Source organism: Coptis chinensis, chromosome 9 (genome assembly GCF_015680905.1).
Source record: "Coptis chinensis isolate HL-2020 chromosome 9, ASM1568090v1, whole genome shotgun sequence".
Lineage (NCBI taxonomy): Eukaryota > Viridiplantae > Streptophyta > Magnoliopsida > Ranunculales > Ranunculaceae > Coptis > Coptis chinensis.
In genome coordinates this window covers 61,451,868-61,471,634 of record NC_141464.1, presented here as the reverse complement: position 1 = coordinate 61,471,634, position 19,767 = coordinate 61,451,868, and the positions used below count along the sequence as shown (strand labels likewise).

The window sequence follows — 19,767 nt, the reverse complement described above, 5'->3', positions numbered from 1 at the left end:
GAACTAAACAGCTAAAACAAAAAAGAACGGAGACAAGGCGGATCGTGCGTCTTCTAGCTAGCTTGGGATCGGTTTTCTTTCATATGCTAAATACTATTTTTCGCGATACTAGAGGTGAGTGGTTATATTTTTTAAATCTATTTCACCGAACCTACAGAAAAAGCTGGTACTGTCAGAGTTTTTTCCGGCTCAGTTTCTTTGTGCTGCCTATTCTTCTTTCGATATTTTCCTTATCCTGCTGAATTGTTAAACTTGCCGAATTGCTAAAATAGTTAAAGGTTATATATTGTTTTCTTAATTATTGAAATTATTGGATTGTTGGAACTCTGAATAAAGTAATGGCTGCGCAAACCCAGAGAACAGAGAAATTGTCGTGCATATGATTTGAACATGTATAATGGGTATAATGTTGTTGTTTTGGGTTGTTGGATGATGTCGGGGGATTAAGGTTTTTTGATGCTGGTTGTTGGCTGATTGGGTGGGTGCTGTGAAGGTTGAAAGAGGCGTTAATGGTGTCAAACGCCATTTGTGAGCAGTGAGGATTTTTGGGTTTTGATTATACCCCTAAGGTTTGGTTTTTGATGGGGATCAAAACCCAACCGTTTGGTGGTGGTTGGGGGTTGGCAGAGGTGCTGTTGGGAGCAGGAAGACTCGTTAATGGCGATGCGATCCAATTTGGGGGAAGAGTGAGTGATGGAAGCAAATTGGTTTTTGTGTTAATTAAAGTGGTTGGGTTTTTCCTCCTGAGTGTTTTTGGTTAGGTTTGGAGTGCCGGTGGATGGTTGATGGTGGCTGATCCGGTGGTGAAAGGAGCTATTGAGGAAGAAGGAGGGGTGGCGATCTGTTTCTGTTTTTTTTGTTGGGCTTGGGGCGGAGTTAGTTTGTTTTCTTTGGGCCAGTTTCATTTTAGTTATTTTTGGGCCGAACCAATTTGTTTGTTTGTTTTGGCGGTTTTATGTTTTGTTTGAAATTTGGGTCCATATGACTTGAATTGGGTCCGGTTGAATAAATAGGTTGGTTTTAGACTTTTGGTTTTGGGCCTTGGTTTTAGGCTTTTCCCTTGGTTTTGTTTTGGTTAATTGGGTTTAGGATTGTTGACTGTTGGACTTGACACATTGACGATCAACCCTTTGATTGTTATTTGTTGACTTTGTTTACTTTTTATATATTAAATTTTATGGATTAATCCAATGGTAGCATGTTGTGGAAGCCTATATAAACTGTTTGTCATTATCTAAGAAAGATTTGACGTTGCTATTGTGCAATTTTTGACACGTGACGAGATTGAAATTTTAAGAGACGTGATATTCCTAAAACGCTATAAAAATGTTATGTGATACGTTTGGAGAAATTGTGACATTATGTGGTATGTGGAAATTGTTGTTCTGTTAAATGATATGATATATTAGGATATATATTAAATGCGATATTTTTTGAGAAATAAATGTAAACGCTCCATCATTATATCTGTGAGATGCTACTATGAGGTATTATAGTATTTGTGGATATTTCCAAAGAGATTGTGATTTAGTGCAATATATTTTATTTGGCACGTAAAAGAATGAAAATGAGAGGTATTGTGATATTTTCAAATAATGTGGCTTAGTGCAATAATTTATGTAACACTTGATAGAGTGAAATGATTATGAGATATAAAGGTATGAGACCTGCATAAATTATATAACGAAAATCCTAAAACTTAGCTACCACAACTCATGTGATTGGCTCATGTGTAGGGCGTATGTGATATGATTGGCCCTTGTATAGGGTGTATGAGATGTTGATTGACCCATGTGTAGGGCAATCGTAGCCGAATAGTGGCTTGATTTTTTCGTTCACAAAATTAGAACGAGACACGATATTTTATGCCAAATAGTGGCAATACCCATATAATAGCGTTCGTGTGGGGGTTACCTGGTATGCGATATCCCGTTTAGGATAACTACGCATGGAGTGGTTCATTACGTGAGGGGAGGCATGTGGATGTGCATGTTCGGCGTTGGGAAGCGATTGTAGTAGCCATGGAAACTAGGTAAGACATAGAGACAACGTGATTCTAGAGACACTTGAAGAAACTCTAAACAATATTTGTGATGATATATCAAAGTGTACGTTAAATCTATAATAAATGATTTATTGTATTTTATGTTGCATTCACAATGGTTTTGCATAAGGGTGGGTTGAATTGATTATTTATGCAGGTATGACCCACTCTGTGATTAGGCCTACACCAGTGTAAGTATAGAGTATGTTTTAGTTTTGTTATTTTATTATTAGATACAGTTGATCTAGTACGGTTTGAAGCTAAGGCGCCTCAGTGGAGGAACTACCAGTCTTAATTATTGTATTTAAGAATGTTGTATTATTCGTTGGATGTAAAGGCGCCTCGGTGGAGGAACTAACTGCCTTATTGATGGTGTATATTTATATATAAGTATGATTTGTATTTTAAGGCTACTCATACCAGCATTGTCTATAATGCTGACCCGATTTGCATGTTTGCTTATCGGGTGTGTTCATAAAATGAACCCAGTTGATAAGTCTTGATAGGATTAGTGTTGAAGGTTGGTTGCTGCTTGTGCGTTGCGCTAGCGTCTCATTATGGGATATGTTTTGTTTTCCCTTGAGGTGCAATAGATTTTAATTAAGACTGTTTTTTTTTGTATTTTTAGTTGTAATTATAATTAAAAAGTTATTGAAAGGAAATTTCTAACTTAATCATATTTGTGAATTTTTGTAATGAAGAAAACTTTTGTTTATTTAAATTTTTTTATTGGTTTCCAATTATTGGAATAGTTAAACGGATAAAGAGGTTTTTGGAAGTTGAGAGTGTATCACACCTCAAAAAATCGAAGAGAGTCGGGGAACAAATATTGTTTTTTCTGATTTTGTCAAAATTCAGGGTGTGACAAAAACGCCCCCAAAAGGCGTACAAATCTCACTGTAGTTGATTATATTCTCACTATAGTTGTGAAAATTTTGGAAGTGAGGTAATGGAAGTTTGCTAAAATAATTTTTTTGGGGGGAGGGCCGTGTGCGAGTCATTATAGTTTGAAGATTTTTCTAGACAATTAGTTATGTGGTAGTGGAGTTTTTCTAATCTTAGGGGGTGCGTGACACACCTATATCCATATATGAGATTCCTGTCAAACCCACAATAAGTAACACTGCAAGTCCTCTCAATTGTTTCTTAACCTCTTGATTCTGGAGATGAAGAGAGGCCAAGAATAAAGAGAAAATAGTACAAAAAGACATGAAGTTTTTCATAGTATGCATGTAGTATAAACATATTATACCTGCTGCTACTTGCTCCTGTAAAATCCAATAAACCAATAAGGGTAAGTTTCAATAGTGTTCAAGTTGATGAAGCAACTAATTTCAAATTAACACCCATTTTATATATTTATGCACATAAGCAAGACGATAAGCCGGTGTTTGAATTCTCCAATGTTTGGTGCCTAGTGTATACAACATAAACATTGCAATGATCAAAATCAATAATTCTAGCAGAGGTACATATCAATTCTTACAACTTTGTATTTGTCTGTATGAGGATCATGACCAAAGCTTAGATTAAACTGTCGATGATCACCAACAGTTCTCTTTTCAATTTCATCTAAATTAAATAGAACTTCAATATATTCTTTGGTAGCTAGATTGCATATCACCATAGACGTCTTTTGGTCCGATAAACAAATCAATCCATTGCATGATGTAGAAAGCTGTATTTTGCTTTCCATGTATAGAAGCGACCCGCTCAGATATATATGTGTATAGAGCGACTGCGCTTCGAAGCTTTCGAGATGTTGGTAGAGCGCCCGTGTTTCTCAAGCCACCGAATTGTTTTGTTTGCTATTTTGTAAACTCTATATAAACAATTGTAATCTCTTTAGAATTCAATTAAGTAAATATACACTGAATTGAATTGAATCCTTTGGTTCTACATGGTATCAGAGCCAAACCATTGAAATTCGCTACATTGAATCCTTGAATCTTAAACCCCTCTCACAAAGTTTTATTTTTTTTTAATTTTCTTTAAAAACCTAAATCGTTTTTTTCTGCAATGGCTGAATCTGACAACAATTCTTCAAGCATCATTCATCACCACTACACCCCACAAGACAACTCAGTGTTCCCAAAAACTATTCCATTAGATGAGTCCAACTATACCATTTGGGCTCCTCTCATGTGAATGCTGATTGGAGCAAGGGGAAAGCTTGGTTATTTGACTGGCACAAAGGTTGAACCGCTTATGAATTCGTCTGAATATAAAGTTTGGGCAACAGATAATGAAAAGGTAAAAAACTGGTTTATTGATTCTATGGAGATTTCTCTTATGAACCGTTATATTCGTTTTCCTACTACAAAAGATATTTGGGAGGCTGTAGAGAAGACCTTCTATGATGACTCTGATGAAACTCAAATTTTTGAATTGAATACGAAGTGCTTTGAAGCAAAGCAAAATGGGAGACTTATTCCTTCCTATTACAACGAATTGGTGGCTATGTTCCAGAAGATTAATCAGAGAGTGACCTCCCAGAATAACAGTGTTGAAGCTGTAGTCCATGAAACGTCCACGATGTCCAGAATGCGTGTTCATATGTTTTTACGTGGACTAGATCAGGAGTATGATCAGGTGCGTGGAGAGATCCTTCGGAAAGAACCTAAATTTTCTTTGGAACAAAGCTATGCTTACATTCGTAAGGTACAATCTGAGAAACAAGCTATAGGGTGCTCTGTATCAACTGAATCCTCTGTCTTGGCTGTTCATAGCAAGACAACTCCTCCAGTTTTTTCTGGTCCTCCACGCCATCCTAAAGGTAAATCAAATCCTTGGGTAGATAAAAAGTGTGGTGTTTGCAGAGATTTGGGTTATAGCAAGGAGAGATGTTATAAAGTGATTGGTTATCCTGATTGGTGGGACTTCTCTAAGAGGCCATGAAAGAATTTAAGCAAGGCCGCCATTGCTAATGTTGTGAATGGAGACAATGCTTTGGCTAGTGCCCACAATCAGGTATGATGGTAAGGTTATTTCGACTAATACATGGATAATTGATTCAGGTGCATCTGACCATATGACAAATGACCCTAACCTTGTGAAAAATCTTAGACCTTCACCTCAAACCGTTATTTCTACTGTTGATGGTACTCTAACTCCGGTTAGCGGAAAAGAGTCTATTGAGTTATCTAAAACCCTCACTCTTGAATCTGTCTTAGTTGTTCCATCCCTTGCCTATAACTTATTGTATGTTTGTCAAATTATCCTAGCACTTGCATGTACTGTGACATTCTATCCATCTTTCTGTGTTTTTCAGGACATTCTGACTCGACAAATTCTTGGTTATGGTGTTAGAAAGGGGAAACTGTACTACCTGGGCTTGACAGAAACTGGCGAGAAACAAAAGAATTTTCTGGGGCAAGTTAATCAGGTTAATAGGGTCGAGAATGCAAAGGAAGTTGTGTGGTTATGACATCGTAGGTTAGGTCATCTATCTTTTAGTTATTTGAAAAGGTTGCAACCTCAGTTATTTTCAGTTGTTAGTGAGTCTGAGTTTCATTGTGACATTTGTGAACTGGCCAAGAGCCACTGTATTTCATATTCACCAAGTATTAATAGATGTCCTGTTCCTTTTATAAAAATTCATTCTGATGTTTGGGGTCCTGCCAAAGTTTCTTCATTTTCTGGAGCTAGATATTATATGACTTTTATTGATGACTACACTCGCATGACGTGGGTGTCGTTACTGAAAAACAAAAGTGATGTATATGGGATGTTTACTGATTTTTACAAAATGGTGGCGACGCAGTATCAACAATCTATCAGGGTCTTTCAGTCTGATAATGGGAATGGCCTCATGTCTGAATTTTGCCGGTTAATTGGAATTCGTCATCAAACCTCCAATTCTGGTACCCCCCCCCCAACAAAATGGTCTAGCCGAACGGAAGAACAGGCAGTTGTTGGAGGTTGTTCGTGCTTCCTTGTTTGGCATGAATGTACTTTGATCCTATTAGGGTGAAGCAATGAAATTAGCAGTCTATGTTATCAACCGTACTCCCTCACGGGTAATTGAGTTCTAGAAACCTTATCAGAAACTCCATGCACTTTTGTCCATCCCATCTATGCCTAACTTGGAGCCTCGGGTGTTTGGATGTACAACTTATGTTCATATCCCACAACCAAAATGAAGTAAACTTGATCCTCGTGCAAAGAAGTGTATTTTTGTGGGTTATGCAGAGTTTCAGAAGGGGTATAGGTGTTATGATCCGATTACTGCCAAGATGTATATATCTCTTGATGTCTCATTCAATGAATCAAACCCATATTACTCGGAGGAGTTTCAGTCTTCCGCCGAGGGGGAGAGTGGCGGTGAAGGGAATCCTAATGTCTTTGGAGAATTGGAACACTTGGAGGAACGATTTGAAGTTCCTAAAGCAGAAATTTATCATGTAATAGTAGAGATAGAAGCACATGATCTGGATGTATCTGAAACTGTAGTACACGACATTTCCCCTTCTACATCAATAACTGAAGATCTCTATCAAAATGCTCCGCCTCAAGTACCTCCTATAACCTTTAATGAGTCTGTTGGGGTAGAAAGTCTTGAACCTAGACAATCACAAAGAGCTAAGAAACAATATGAACCAGACATCAAAGCCAATGCTAAATACCCTATAGCTAACTCTATGTCTAACCATAGCCTTTCTGAAACCCATGCACTTGTCATAAATCAATTCTCTTTGTATCTATTCCTAGTAGCGTTGCGGGGATGCTTTGAAAGATTCAAAATGGAAAAAAACAATGAATGAAGAATTGGAAGCCCTTCAAAAGAATGTAACATGGGAGGTAGTTGATATGCCTGTTGGAATGAAAATTGTTGGATGTCGTTGGGTGTTTACCGTGAAGCTTAATGCAGATGGAACTATTGATAGATATAAGGCGAGATTGGTTGCCAAGGGATACACACAACATTATGAGGATACTTTCGCACCTGTAGCGAAAATCAATACAGTCCAGATTTTAATTTCACTTGCAGCAAATAGAGATTGGCCCTTGCACCAGCTTGATGTGAAAAATGCATTCCTGAATGGGAACTTGGAGGAGGAAGTATACATGGATATGCCTCCAGGTGTGAAGAACCATCCCAAAGATGTTGGGAAGGTGTGTAAACTGAAGAAGGCTTTGTATGGCCTGAAACAGTGTCCAAGAGCTTGGTTTGGAAGACTTACACAGTCAATGAAAGTTTTTGGGTACAAACAGAGCAATTCTGACCATACCTTGTTTATCAAACACAAGGATGGTTAGATTACAGGTCTAATTGTGTATGTTGATGGCATGATCGTTACAGGAGATGATCCGAAGGAAATAAATGAATTGCAGAAGTATTTGTCGAAGGAATTTGAAATGAAGGATCTAAGACAACTGAAGTATTTTATGGGTATTGAAGTTGCAAGGTCTAAAAAGGGGATTTCACTCTCATAGAGGAAGTATGTCCTTGATTTGCTTGCTGAAACCGGGATGTTGGATTGCAAACCAATGGAAACACCCATTGAGATGAATCACGGACTCGCCATTCATTCTGACTAAGTTCCTACTGATAAAAGCAGATATCAGCGTCTTGTAGGAAGGTTAATCTATCTATCTCATACTAGACCTGATATTGCTTATGTTGTGAGTGTGGTTAGTCAATTTATGCATTGTCCTAGTGAAGAACATATGGATGCAGTCTTTCGTATCCTGAAGTATTTGAAAAAAGCACCTGGCAAAGGTTTACTATTTGGAAAGTATGATGCATTGGATATTGTTGGATACAGGATGATTAAATTCGGGTGATAAACCGATAGACGGTCTACATCAGGATATTTCACTTTTGTCGGTGGAAATCTTGTAACTTGGCGTAGTAAGAACCATAAAGTTGTTGTCAGATCGAGTGCAGAAGCTGAATTTCGAGGTATGGCACAGGGAGTATGTGAATTATTATGGATCCGTACTGTCTTGATGGAATTGGGCTTCGAACTTCAAAAGCCTACGGATTTACATTGTGATAATAAAGCTGCCATTCAAATTGCACATAATCCAGTTCAACATGATAGGACAAAGCATGTGGAGGTTGATCGTCATTTTATTAAAGAAAATCTTGACATGAAGGTTATTCGTTTTACATTTGTAACCTTTGAGGAGCAATTAGCTAATGTTCTTACCAAAGGTGTATCCCACAAGGTGTTTGACAGCTTAGTTCACAAGTTGAGCATGATTGACATATATGCACCAACTTGAGGGGGAGTATAGAAAGCTGTATTTTGCTTTCCATGTATAGGGCGCGACCTACGCCTCAGGCTTTCGAGATGTCCAGTAGCTAGAACACGACCCGCGCCCTGTGTTTCTCAAGCCACCGAATTATTTTGGTTCCTATTTTGTAAACTCTATATAAACAATTGTAATCTCTTTAGAATTCAATCAAGTAAATATACACTGAATTGAATTGAATCCTCTAGTTCTACACACGAGACGATTACAATGAATTCGCATGGAAGTGAAAGTTTGTACCAATTCGTGATACTAGTACCACACGCCTGGTTATCGCACAATAACGAACTAAAGCTACCATCTTTTTTTGAAAATAGGAGCCTTTGGTTATTTTCGTTTGCCTGATCGAGATGCAATTTAATAAAATTGGGGATAGTGATTAACTGAAGCACATATTTGCATAGACACTTGCATCGCACCAATGACTAGATTAACAGGTAATTTTGCAAGGATTTCGATCATGACATCTTCTGGTAATGTAGAGTCCACTGTGACAATCTCGCAGCTTCTTATTGGTGCTCTTCTTGTTCTTCCTCCGCTCCTGATATGCCTCCATAATTCATAAAAACCAAACAATAGTGCTGATTAATTTGAGGAACATCATGTGATACTTTCGCACTGGTATTGGTGAATTGGATGCCAACTACGGGCTCTTTTTTTATAATTTAATTCGTCAAGGAGAGTTATTCTTAACTTTAAGAACACGTATCTGTTCGTATAGTCGGTATAGAAATCTTTGGCATCTACATTCTATGTAGAAATCTTCTATAATGGACCGATGTATCCTTTTAAAAAACAAAACCAAAAATTAGAAGTCCCTAATAGATTGGTTAGGAATGCAAAACAAATCTATTAAAAACCTAACCAACCGTGTCTTCCTTGTTTGAAAAGACAGAATGAGATGTTTGAGCAGAGCATGTTGTCAGTTTTTAATTTTTATCACGGTGTTTACTAGGTTTTGTGACTATATTCCTGAAGTTCGATTTGGCGACTTCCTATACACATTAAGCTCCATCACTGAATGTTCATTGAGCTGAGATGCAGAACCAACAAGTCACATGAAGTCAGTTTACTTGACTTGAAATACAAGTTAGTAAAAGAATGTATCTGAATTGAAATACAAGTACAAAATCTAAGCATATCTAAATTGAAATACAAGTACAATAACAGTGAAACAAAGAAATATATGAATACAAGTGTTTTCTATTTATCAATTCATCCCCCAATCAACATAAGTTTAAAGATAATCGAGATCACAAAAGGGATATTCACTTCTTCCACTTCCCCCTTCCAAAATTTGCATAAAATGCTCGCCCCTAGGCTGCCAACAAACAAGCACAAGCATCTGATTTATAACCCAAACCTATCCCTGCAGGCCTGTACAAACTTCAATGTTTAAAGAGGCATCACATCTTGAAGGTTTTCTGGCAAAGGGAAGTTCTGTGAACCAAACGTATGGAGGGAACTATTTTGAATAAAAACTGCAACACCACATTTGCTGCTGTTGAAACCTTCCCACAATGAAAAATTTACTGTTCCACTAATAGTTTTCTTGGCTGAGATGTCTTTGACTACGCACAACTTCTCAAATTTTCGCACAACAAAATCGTTGCTCAGAACACGTCCCTTATTCTCACCCTTTGGACAATTTGTCACCAACCCATTTTCGTATAGAGCCACCATTACATCTGCGCCATGACTGTCCACCTTTGTCCTTAGAGCTCCATTTATGGAGACTTGTAATGTGTCTGGTGATGATTTTTGGAATGTAACCTGTTCAATCAACAAGAATGCAAAGATCACAATCCATTCGCATATTAAAAGGAGGTAGTTACTGAAAACATAGACCAAAGTTTCATGGATGTGGATGTACTATGTAGTGTCCTCTAGCTAAATTATGAACACAGACCCATCCTGCTTGCCAATCACTGAATCAGCCTACAGCTAGAATGTCTTAATAGCCTGCTAATTTAAACACAATTTTTGGACGTTATCAGTTTGGGCCAACACCATCGGGCCGAATGTGGTGAAATAGGCCTTAGCTCAAGTCTACCTAACTCTAGATGTCAACTTGGCTTGTTGAGTTGTTGGTACTTGGTGGTGTATTTGCGAAGTAGATCTGGTGTAGACCTTTATTTCCTATTAAAGCCACCATCAAATTCGTTGGCAATGGTCCACCCATTTCAAAGAAGCATGGCATCGTGCCCATTGATCTCAAACCACAAAAGGTTTCAGAAGTACCGGAGGACAAAATTGTTTGGTGCGCAAAGGCACAACACAAAAAGTTTTACACATATATTTGAAAGGAGAAAAATGTCAATTAAAAGAAGGCCCAAATTATCCACCAGTAGTCCAATATATTGGACAATTGGACCCTGTTTTTACAAATTAAGCATATTGTGGATGTGTCAGAATTCAGACTGATATATACAGTGATAGTTCCTACATATATCGCTTTTGCTTTTTGAAATATCGAGATACTTTCGTGCCAAATTAGAATGCCTTGGTGCGAGTGTGCGACCCTTGGTGGATATGTGAATGTCACGTTATGAAGAATTTCTGAATATATGATAGTACAACTACAAATATTGAATGAAATGAGGTCTACTAATGGTTCTAGACTTCTAGGAGACTACGAGTGATGACATTATTTTAGCCCGAATGTGGCGGCAGCTCAACATCCCCGGATTGCTTAGGCCTTAGGATCATTTTCTGTATAGTTTTCAGCAGTCATAAAGTCTTCTGACTTCAATACTAACTAATACCATGCATCTTCTAGGCCTAATATCAGCAGAATATTTTTCAATTATTAGGAATCTTTGTTTAACACCTAAAAGTAAACAAATATAATGTTCATGTAAACTCTGTTGCTGTACCTGTAAAGTTGGTGCTGGGAATCTCACGGCAGATCTGATCTGGGAAAGTAATTCATCTTCATCAGTACCAACACACTGGGCCCTACCTTGAACAACAATTTGAGGAGTAAACATTGTATCCAACCTCAGAGCTTCAACATAAGCCTTTTGTCTAACGGTGCATAAACTGGACGCATATGGATCTTTCCAGCCCATGTAATCCCAATAGTCTACATGAAATGCAAGTATAATCACAGGTACATCTAGCTCAAAATCTCCTCTTCCAAGCCTCGAGATAAGTAATTCAGCCTCGGGTGATGTTTTACAACCTTGTGAAGAGAATAGTTCGACCAATATGGCTCCGCCTCTTTTTTGTTCCTCCGATACTATATCGGCTGTAGCTGTTTCGGACGATTGTGTACGCATTTTCCTCGAGGATTGAGGATATGTATTTCGTCCGAAACATGCAAAGAGACGGGGCGCCATCCCGTCTCTGCCACACTTGTGGAAATGGGATGGCTCAGAGATTGAAGGAATGTTGGAGGAATGAAGAGATAGAAAGAGAGATTTTTAGTTTGTGGAAAAGAGGAGGAAGAAATCTAGAGAGGTGGAATGAGTAGGAATGTTTTGTTTTTAGGAAGGTAGAGTGGGTGGAGGGTAGAAAAAGGTGGCGAAGGTGATGGGAGAACGGTCTGAATGTTTTCCTTTAGTATATTTTTCTGCTTTTGGAACTAACTTATTATGAGACGTGGCGTGATAAAATGTGACCAACAGTGATGGGTCGGTGATGCGTTTCTTTGTAGGTGTGTGCTGTGGATTTGGTTCACCTCGTTGTCAAACTTAACTTTTGTCATAAGGGAGCAGCAAGCCAGCAAGTACGTGGAAATGAAGACAAGATAAAAGAGATTCATTTGGGGAGTGATTTTTTGCTCCCAGCGTTGGTTCCTCCAAGCGCTCCAAGGGATTTATCAGCCATACACGTTTCATTTTTTCCATCCAAAAAAAGATGTTACAGCTGTATAAAATCTTCAAAATTTTGGATTTTACTTGTTTGTCCCTCATAATTAAAAAGGAAATAAAAAGGAAAAATATAAAGAAAAAAGGAAAGTGGAATAAACCAACGTGTGTTCCTTCTTATACGGCAGTATCTTCAACTTCTTACCGCTAAATGAGAATTCGTCTAATCCAAGAAGCTGCACCTTTTTATGAGCAGAAGTGTCATTGTGATGTTATCCAATTTCCATATAACTTTCAGATGCCTCTAGAATTCAACACTTTCTTACACTCCCCGAACACAACAAATGCAAAAGAACGAAGTTCCAAATAACTTTCCAAAAAGAACGAAGCTCCAAATAACTTTCCAAAAAGTTTTGTTCATTACTTCATTGTTGCAGAAAGCCACAAAGCACTATGACAACCTTTTTTTGTCACAATGAGTCAATGAGATGATGAAAAAAAAAATGTGCAAGACATCCTTGAAGTCTTTCAACTTCCAAGTAAGGGTAATGTTTGCTATGTAGAGGGAAAATGGAATGATGTGTTAGAGGTCATAAATACACAAAACTCAATGGTGATGAGTGGTTCTTTGATGTGCATTTGTACACTTGCTTTTTTTGTTTTAGGTTTTACCTTTCTCCTAGAGGACAGTACAATGAGACATGCACCGAAATAAGGCATCATCCGAATTGGCAATAGCCTCAACTATCTAGGCACACCTCTCAATCTTAATGGACTCCATTATTTTTGTAGCCTCTTATTTGGAAGTTCTTTACCACCTTTTGACCTGTAAAGCGCGATGAAGCTACTCGAAACCAGTTCTAATGTCTCAGTGACTGTTAAATTAAAGTTCTTTTATTCTTTTCAGGTTTGATACTTTTTCTTGGTAAAATCAGGTTTGATACTTAGTAACCTGTATATACAATGAGAATATAAAGTTTTAGGTAGCACACACAACACACAATCACAGTTTCACTTCTATTAAGATTGACAAGTACACATTACGAATAACATAACCTTTCCAAACAGTTCACCCACTATGAATTTTGTTATGAGCGGTCTGTTTTTCTGAATTAACTTGTGGAACTCTCATTCAGTCGCTCTTCTTTTTCAACTGAATCAACACTGCAGGCAGTGGATCATAAATCTCTCTGTAGCTGATAAACCTACCACTTCATTTCCTCAAAATCAGTATTTGATTTTTTGGAGGATGAAGAAAAATCCTCTCCCACCCCAATGTGCCAACTGCCTTAACCAAACAGAGTGTTGTGAGTGACGATAGTGTAGGAATTATTTCACAACTACGGTACAACTTACAGTAGCATCTACAAGCGCAGGTATCATCTTGAAATATATATACACAAATACAATCCTACATAGGGCATACAGACAAGTATCTAAATATCTCTTTAAGTCATCAAATAATAATTTAGACTCAGATGTCGCCCAATGAGGATGGAAATTAAGTAAAGCTGGTTAACATTGCAGAAGTAGAAAGCAGTTGACACACTTCATTAGTTCATTCTAACATGTAGATTCAGGTATCCCAAGTGTTAAGACAAACATCGATTAAAAACTATTAGGTTCACCAAAAATAATACTTGTTTTCTCCATCGTGTTTTGCGGTAAGAAGTTGAAGATACTGCCGTATAAGAAGGAACACACGTTGGTTTATTCCACTTTCCTTTTTTCTTTATATTTTTCCTTTTTATTTCCTTTTTAATTATGAGGGACAAACAAGTAAAATCCAAAATTTTGAAGATTTTATACAGCTGTAACATCTTTTTTTGGATGGAAAAAATGAAACGTGTATGGCTGATAAATCCCTTGGAGCGCTTGGAGGAACCAACGCTGGGAGCAAAAAATCACTCTCATTTGGGGACTGTATTCTGGTTTTGGGCTTGATATTTGGAACATGGATAGTATTGTCTCACCGATAAACCAACGCCTTGTTGGGTATTTCCCTTAAAAAGCCTTACAATCTTCACTTAAACGGTTAAACCATTCAAGTTAAATTTTTTCCTCATCCGTCTGGGACAAATTTCGTTTAACACTCCTGGTTAATTAACGACTCAAATTGTCAATTCTCCAGTAATCTCGAACTTATATAGAGGCAAACTAAATTCTATGAATATAAGAGGAGGTTCTGGAAGAGAAATATGTAAGACACCCCTAGAAATTTTGGGTGGAATAATCTCAACATATCCACCAAGATCGATCTAACATGCGCTCATTACATTTTTGAGAACAAAAAAAAAGTGTTAGAGCACTAGCCACGCTAGCTATCTAGACAGGCAAGACAGCTAGACTCTAGTATTATACCAGGGTTGAGGCTTGACCATGGAGTTCATCCAAAATCACGATAGCTTATGTACTGAATGAAAGTCCGAAACAGATGAGCAAAGAAGTTTTGGAATGAAGTTATGATATTGGTAAGAAGTTAAAACCAGTAAACAGTCAAAGAAAAATAGAAAATGGTGTCTAATTAATAAAATCATGCATTAGGATTGGCAGCACCGACCAGATCTACAACACATACCATTTACAAACTTGTTTATAGGACTTTATATGATGATAGGAAGTTAATACACGTTTATATGCATGCAAGAAACTCAAATTTAATTTACGTATACGTATACAAACTATACAATAGGACATGAAGAACAGTAATTGTTTACGTTTTCTATTGGTAATATTTTAATTTGATCCATCCCATATTAGTCCTTTAGTTAGTTCTCCAACAGCTTAATACATAACATTTCGTAACGATTCTTCTGATTGTTTCACCATATCTTGGGCATCGACCTTCTTAGCTACTACTGAATTAGATAGCAGCGAGATTCTTTTTAGTTGAGCAAACGATTCAACATTTTTCTCATGTTGATGAAGGATTCTGAGACTGTTGTTACACTACTTCACCAGATTGGGAATTAAAAGACACGTTTAAGGACGCTGGCCACCTGTCTTTTTATGGTAATTCTGTTGTAGTGCACCTACTTAAGCCTTGATCCTTTACTGATTCTACAAATCCAACGGTTCCCACCACCGTCCATGCTCTGGCAATTGAAGTCATTATGTACTATATATGTAATCCTTGCTGATCTTAGAATTGCTCGATTGCTATGAATGTGATAAGAGAAAGAGAAATGTAAGTGGCATATATATATGAGTGGAGAAACCGGGAGTAGTTTAAGAACCAATATCTTATGGCTTAGCATAACATGTTTTATTCTCTACGTGTCCAATAGTCATTGCATTTTGCCTTGTTCTCACACCACGTGTCTCATTTTAACAGTGAGAACTGAGAAGGCTTAGTGTATAGGAGTGCGACACGTATTGTGATGGGTTGAGTCGACTTAGTTGAACTCTCGTATCTGAGTTATATTGAATTGGACAGGTTTATGAACTGTGAGCATGGGTAGAATGGGAGATGATGAACACGTACACTTGCAAGCTTTGGGAGTACAGTAATTAGTATTTGAAAATCTGATGATTGATCGATCCTTTTTATACCCGGATAAAATATGGCATAAACGTGAATGTTTTGGCTAAATTTTGTTTCCATCTATATTTAGCTATTGTATACATAAACTTTCTAATCGTGCTACATTTATTCTCTAGAAATTGTCGATCATATGCCAAAACTAAAGAGATGCAGTACATACATACAAAATCAACAGAAAGGACAATGAACAAGAAACTTTTGATAAAGAATAACGAAGAAGAAAATTTATGTAGGAATTCAAGACAAAAACAGATTATTGCATATATACAGGTAAGACATGCATGTTTCTTTGTTATTTGAATATAAATTCACAAGCAAATTAAACATACATTAATATGTAGAGTATTATACTGCACGAGTATGTTCTATAATACTAATTGATGAATTCGATCGACTAGAAAAAAAAATTAATGCACAGACCGTATTTGTTTTAGATATTTTATACTGCATTTTGTACATTGACGTACATCACGATTTTTTATCTAGTTTGCAGGCATGCTGATTATGAAAAAGAAAATCCTGATTTGGCAACGAGCAAATTTACATGGATTTTCAGTACGTGTTCAACTCTGAACGAGGAACAGATTATATGAACGAGTACGTGATAATAATATCTCTTCACAATAATAATTTAATTGACACGATTTTCTTTTTCTGTTTTGAGATAATAATTGACGCGATGACATTCTAAACATTCCAAAGATTGTCTTGATTACCTGCCTTGTTGTTGTCAATTACAAAAAAGATGTTGCTAATCTGCCTTATATATCGTCAAACACAAATGGTAAAATAATTTTGTTTTCCATGTTTGTCTCTTTCATTAGTAATCTACTATAAGTACCGAACTACGATGGATAGACAAATAACCAGAAGTAAGATTAGGAAAACCATGGCAAAGGCAAATAGCATGGCGGTTACCATTTTTCTTAACCTGGCTTTGATCTTCTTGCTTGCTTTCATGGTTGATGGAAGACTATTTGGTGGTGAGCTGTATATTATAGTCCGATTTCTATTTTGAGGACTAATATAATATATACAATAACAGTAATAATCAGAATCAAAATTCTTATGTTATCACTCTTTACACTGTAAAATTCGAGGACTAATAATGCGTACAAAATGGTACATTACCGTGCTGCGTTGGATTAATTCATCGTTTAGGGCTTTCTTGTGCATTTTACCAGTTCGTATATGGATTTTATTCCGTTCTAATTGCTTATCACCTTATTTACTTTATTATGACAGGTGCAGCAGTGCTCAAGAAGCAACCAACACCACATTGTAAATCAGTGTATGGAGTACACCAGGGTGATACGTGCTTTGAAATCGCTCAGCAACTCAATATGACCATTGAGTATTTCAATGTGATCAACCCCAATCTGAACTGCAACAAGCTTTTTATTGGCCAATGGGTCTGTGTTGATGGGGTTCTCAGTTAAATTGATTTATTATCCTAGAATCAATACTGAATCTTCTTCACTCCAAGTTTATATATGTATGTTTTGAACAATTAGCCTTCAGCTAGTATTGCTTGGAAACAATACTAATTGATATATCAATCAGGATTGTAACAAGCTAAATAAATGCAATAAAGAAATTTCCTGCTCACCGTTTGTTTCTCAATCTCCATATATTTTATCTTTTCTTGGTGAGAAAATATATATCTAAACCTAATGATGACACATGGAAGATAAGTTTGAAACCGCAATGGTTTGGCTAGCTACATATATAAATTCAGAAAATAGTTTAGTCTAGCTAATACTATCTCTTGTTAGCACTCAAGCTCACTTGGTAAGCTTATAGCGGGTGAGTGTGGGGCTGTCGCACTTCTTAAGATTGGAAAAGTTTTACTTCTACATAACTAATTGTCTTGAAAAATCTTCAAACTATAATGACTCGCACACCCCCGAACAATTATTTTAGCAAATTTCTACTACTGCACTCCTAAAATTTTCACAACTATAGTGAGAATAAAATCAACAAAAAAAATACTACGAAAAAAAGGACTAATAAAAAACATTCCAATAAACCAACGTTTTTTTTATTTCTCTTTTTGCCCTTATAAAATTATCATTTATCATTTATTTTGAATCCAAAACCATTAAAGATGGACAAATGTGTTTTTGAATGTTTGATGGGTTAATAAGACTAAAACAAATAGTGAAAGGCCCAAAACCCAACCGGTCATTTCGTATAATTCTAATCACCCATAACAAACCCGTAAGCTCTCTCTCCTTTCTTTCACTCTAAATTCTTAAACAAGGGTCAGAGCTCAACCCAAACAAAAAACAAAAAACAAATTCAGAAAGGACTTGCGGTGCAACTTGTTGCACGCTTGTCTTAATTATTTGTAAAACTCATTATCATTATCAATAAAATTTTCACTTAAAAAAAAACAATGTAATTTTTTATTTTCAATGTTAATTTTTTATAGTTTTCTCCACATAATAGTAGGATTATTATATAGACTATTTGTAGCATTATAGGAAGTTAACAATTTGTTGAATTATTATAGACTTGTGAACTAGATTATGTAGATATATATAGACATAATAGTATTAATTAATGGCTTAAGTGCTTAATTAGTTAACTTCATCAGTCCATATTAAATTCTTAGTAATCAACGCACTATAGTTTTGTGAATTGAAATAAATGTATAATTTTGTTGATCTTTATTGTTTAGACCTTTTAGAAAAAAAAAAACAAAAACAAAACAAAACAAAAAATAAAAAATAAAATAAAAACAAAACAAAAAAACATATTTTTGTTTTTTGGGGGTGCACATAATCTCGCACCCCCTGGCTCGGTCCTAGGTAAGGTTAAGCAAAGTTCTACACACTAAAACATTTAGATAGCTTAACAGTTGTGCTTCATCAGTGAATACCTACACAAGAAAATATTTGTATCTATGGTGTTCTATAGCCTCCTTTGTTCCTCTATACGCATGGATACATGCTCTAGTAATAGGGAAAATTGACATGAGACTACCACCCACAATCCTAATCAGAGAGACATGTTCCTGACTTAGTATCACTTCCAAGAAACAGCCTATTACACCCACAAGAAGCAACACTGCAAGCCCTTTCAATTGTTTCTTGACCTGTTGATTATGGGTTGAAAGTACAAATTAGATTAGTTTAAAACACCAAAAGGAAGTCCAAAAATCAGGAAAATGAAAAAAGAGGAGAAGAGACCAGACTCATATAGGACTATCAATATAATTAAGTTATTTATTTGCTAATTGTTGCTATCAATTAGTGTCCGGATAAGAAAGTGAGAAGAAAAAACCGTTTTTTAACTTGAAAAACAAGTTTTTGCTATTTATCATAAAACATGTTTTTTGGACCAATAATTGTTTTTTAGGTGAAAAACTATTTTCTACAAAAATAGAGACCAAACATGTTTATTTTTTTCAAAATTTTTTTTTTACTAATAAATATTTATTGACAATAAATAAATAAGATCCAAACACCCCCTTATATCTAGTATTTCTAACAAACTAACGTTTTGAAAACATAACAAACGCTTTGTGGTAATAATGAAGCATACAACTATATTAAAAACCACCAAACTACTCATACATATATATGCATGGTTTCATACATGTATGCTAGTATCCGGATTTTATTAAATCTTCAAAACAGTACAATAACCAACTTGACATTTAGAAGTAATCTTTGCTACCAAGTTATTTATTTAGAAGAAAAAACACTTGGTTATATCCCCAAACTATGATTTGTTACTTGTAATACTAGTAGTTGTTTTATAAGAAAAAATGTCCAAAACTCAAAACTAATAAGCTATTGAAGATGGAGTTAGGACCATTACAGTGTTTGACGACGCTGGTGTTGTGCTCATTTTCTTCTACCTTTTTTTTTTTCTCTTGAAGATGCACTCTTGATTTTGATCGCGTTGCTTTGATTGTCACGTGTGTAACATCAGTGTAACCACATTTGAAAGAAATATAGTTTCTTGAGTAGCTAAAACTTTTATACGTCCACTTATCTATGTTGTTTTTGGTCTGATAGCAAATACCGTTTTGCGTCAGAACGCCAACGCCCACTTTCTCTCTCCACGCGTGACTCTTGAGGTAGATACTCTTCTGG

At 36.2% G+C, this 19,767-nt stretch overlaps 2 protein-coding genes and 1 long non-coding RNA gene across 3 annotated transcripts; 2 read left to right on the top strand and 1 right to left on the bottom strand.

The window, feature by feature from the left end:
• The first annotated feature begins 4,192 nt into the window (after positions 1–4,192).
• On the top strand, positions 4,193–4,942 carry LOC147477171 (uncharacterized). The gene has a single exon (XM_086585932.1). It carries the CDS (start codon positions 4,193–4,195, stop codon positions 4,940–4,942), a length of 750 nt encoding a protein of 249 aa, XP_086442058.1.
• Positions 4,943–9,359: 4,417 nt separating this feature from the next.
• Positions 9,360–11,848, bottom strand: LOC147477170 (uncharacterized). The gene is made up of 2 exons (XM_086584726.1): positions 11,182–11,848; positions 9,360–10,078 (listed from the first exon to the last, which is right to left on the bottom strand). The coding sequence occupies exons 1-2, from the start codon at positions 11,644–11,646 to the stop codon at positions 9,701–9,703; spliced, it is 843 nt and encodes a 280-aa protein (XP_086440852.1). The 5' UTR covers positions 11,647–11,848; the 3' UTR covers positions 9,360–9,700.
• Positions 11,849–16,515: 4,667 nt separating this feature from the next.
• LOC147477169 (uncharacterized) lies at positions 16,516–17,269 on the top strand. The gene is made up of 2 exons (XR_015207992.1): positions 16,516–16,644; positions 16,907–17,269. It is a non-coding gene; the product is annotated as an uncharacterized LOC147477169 (long non-coding RNA).
• Positions 17,270–19,767: the final 2,498 nt, after the last annotated feature.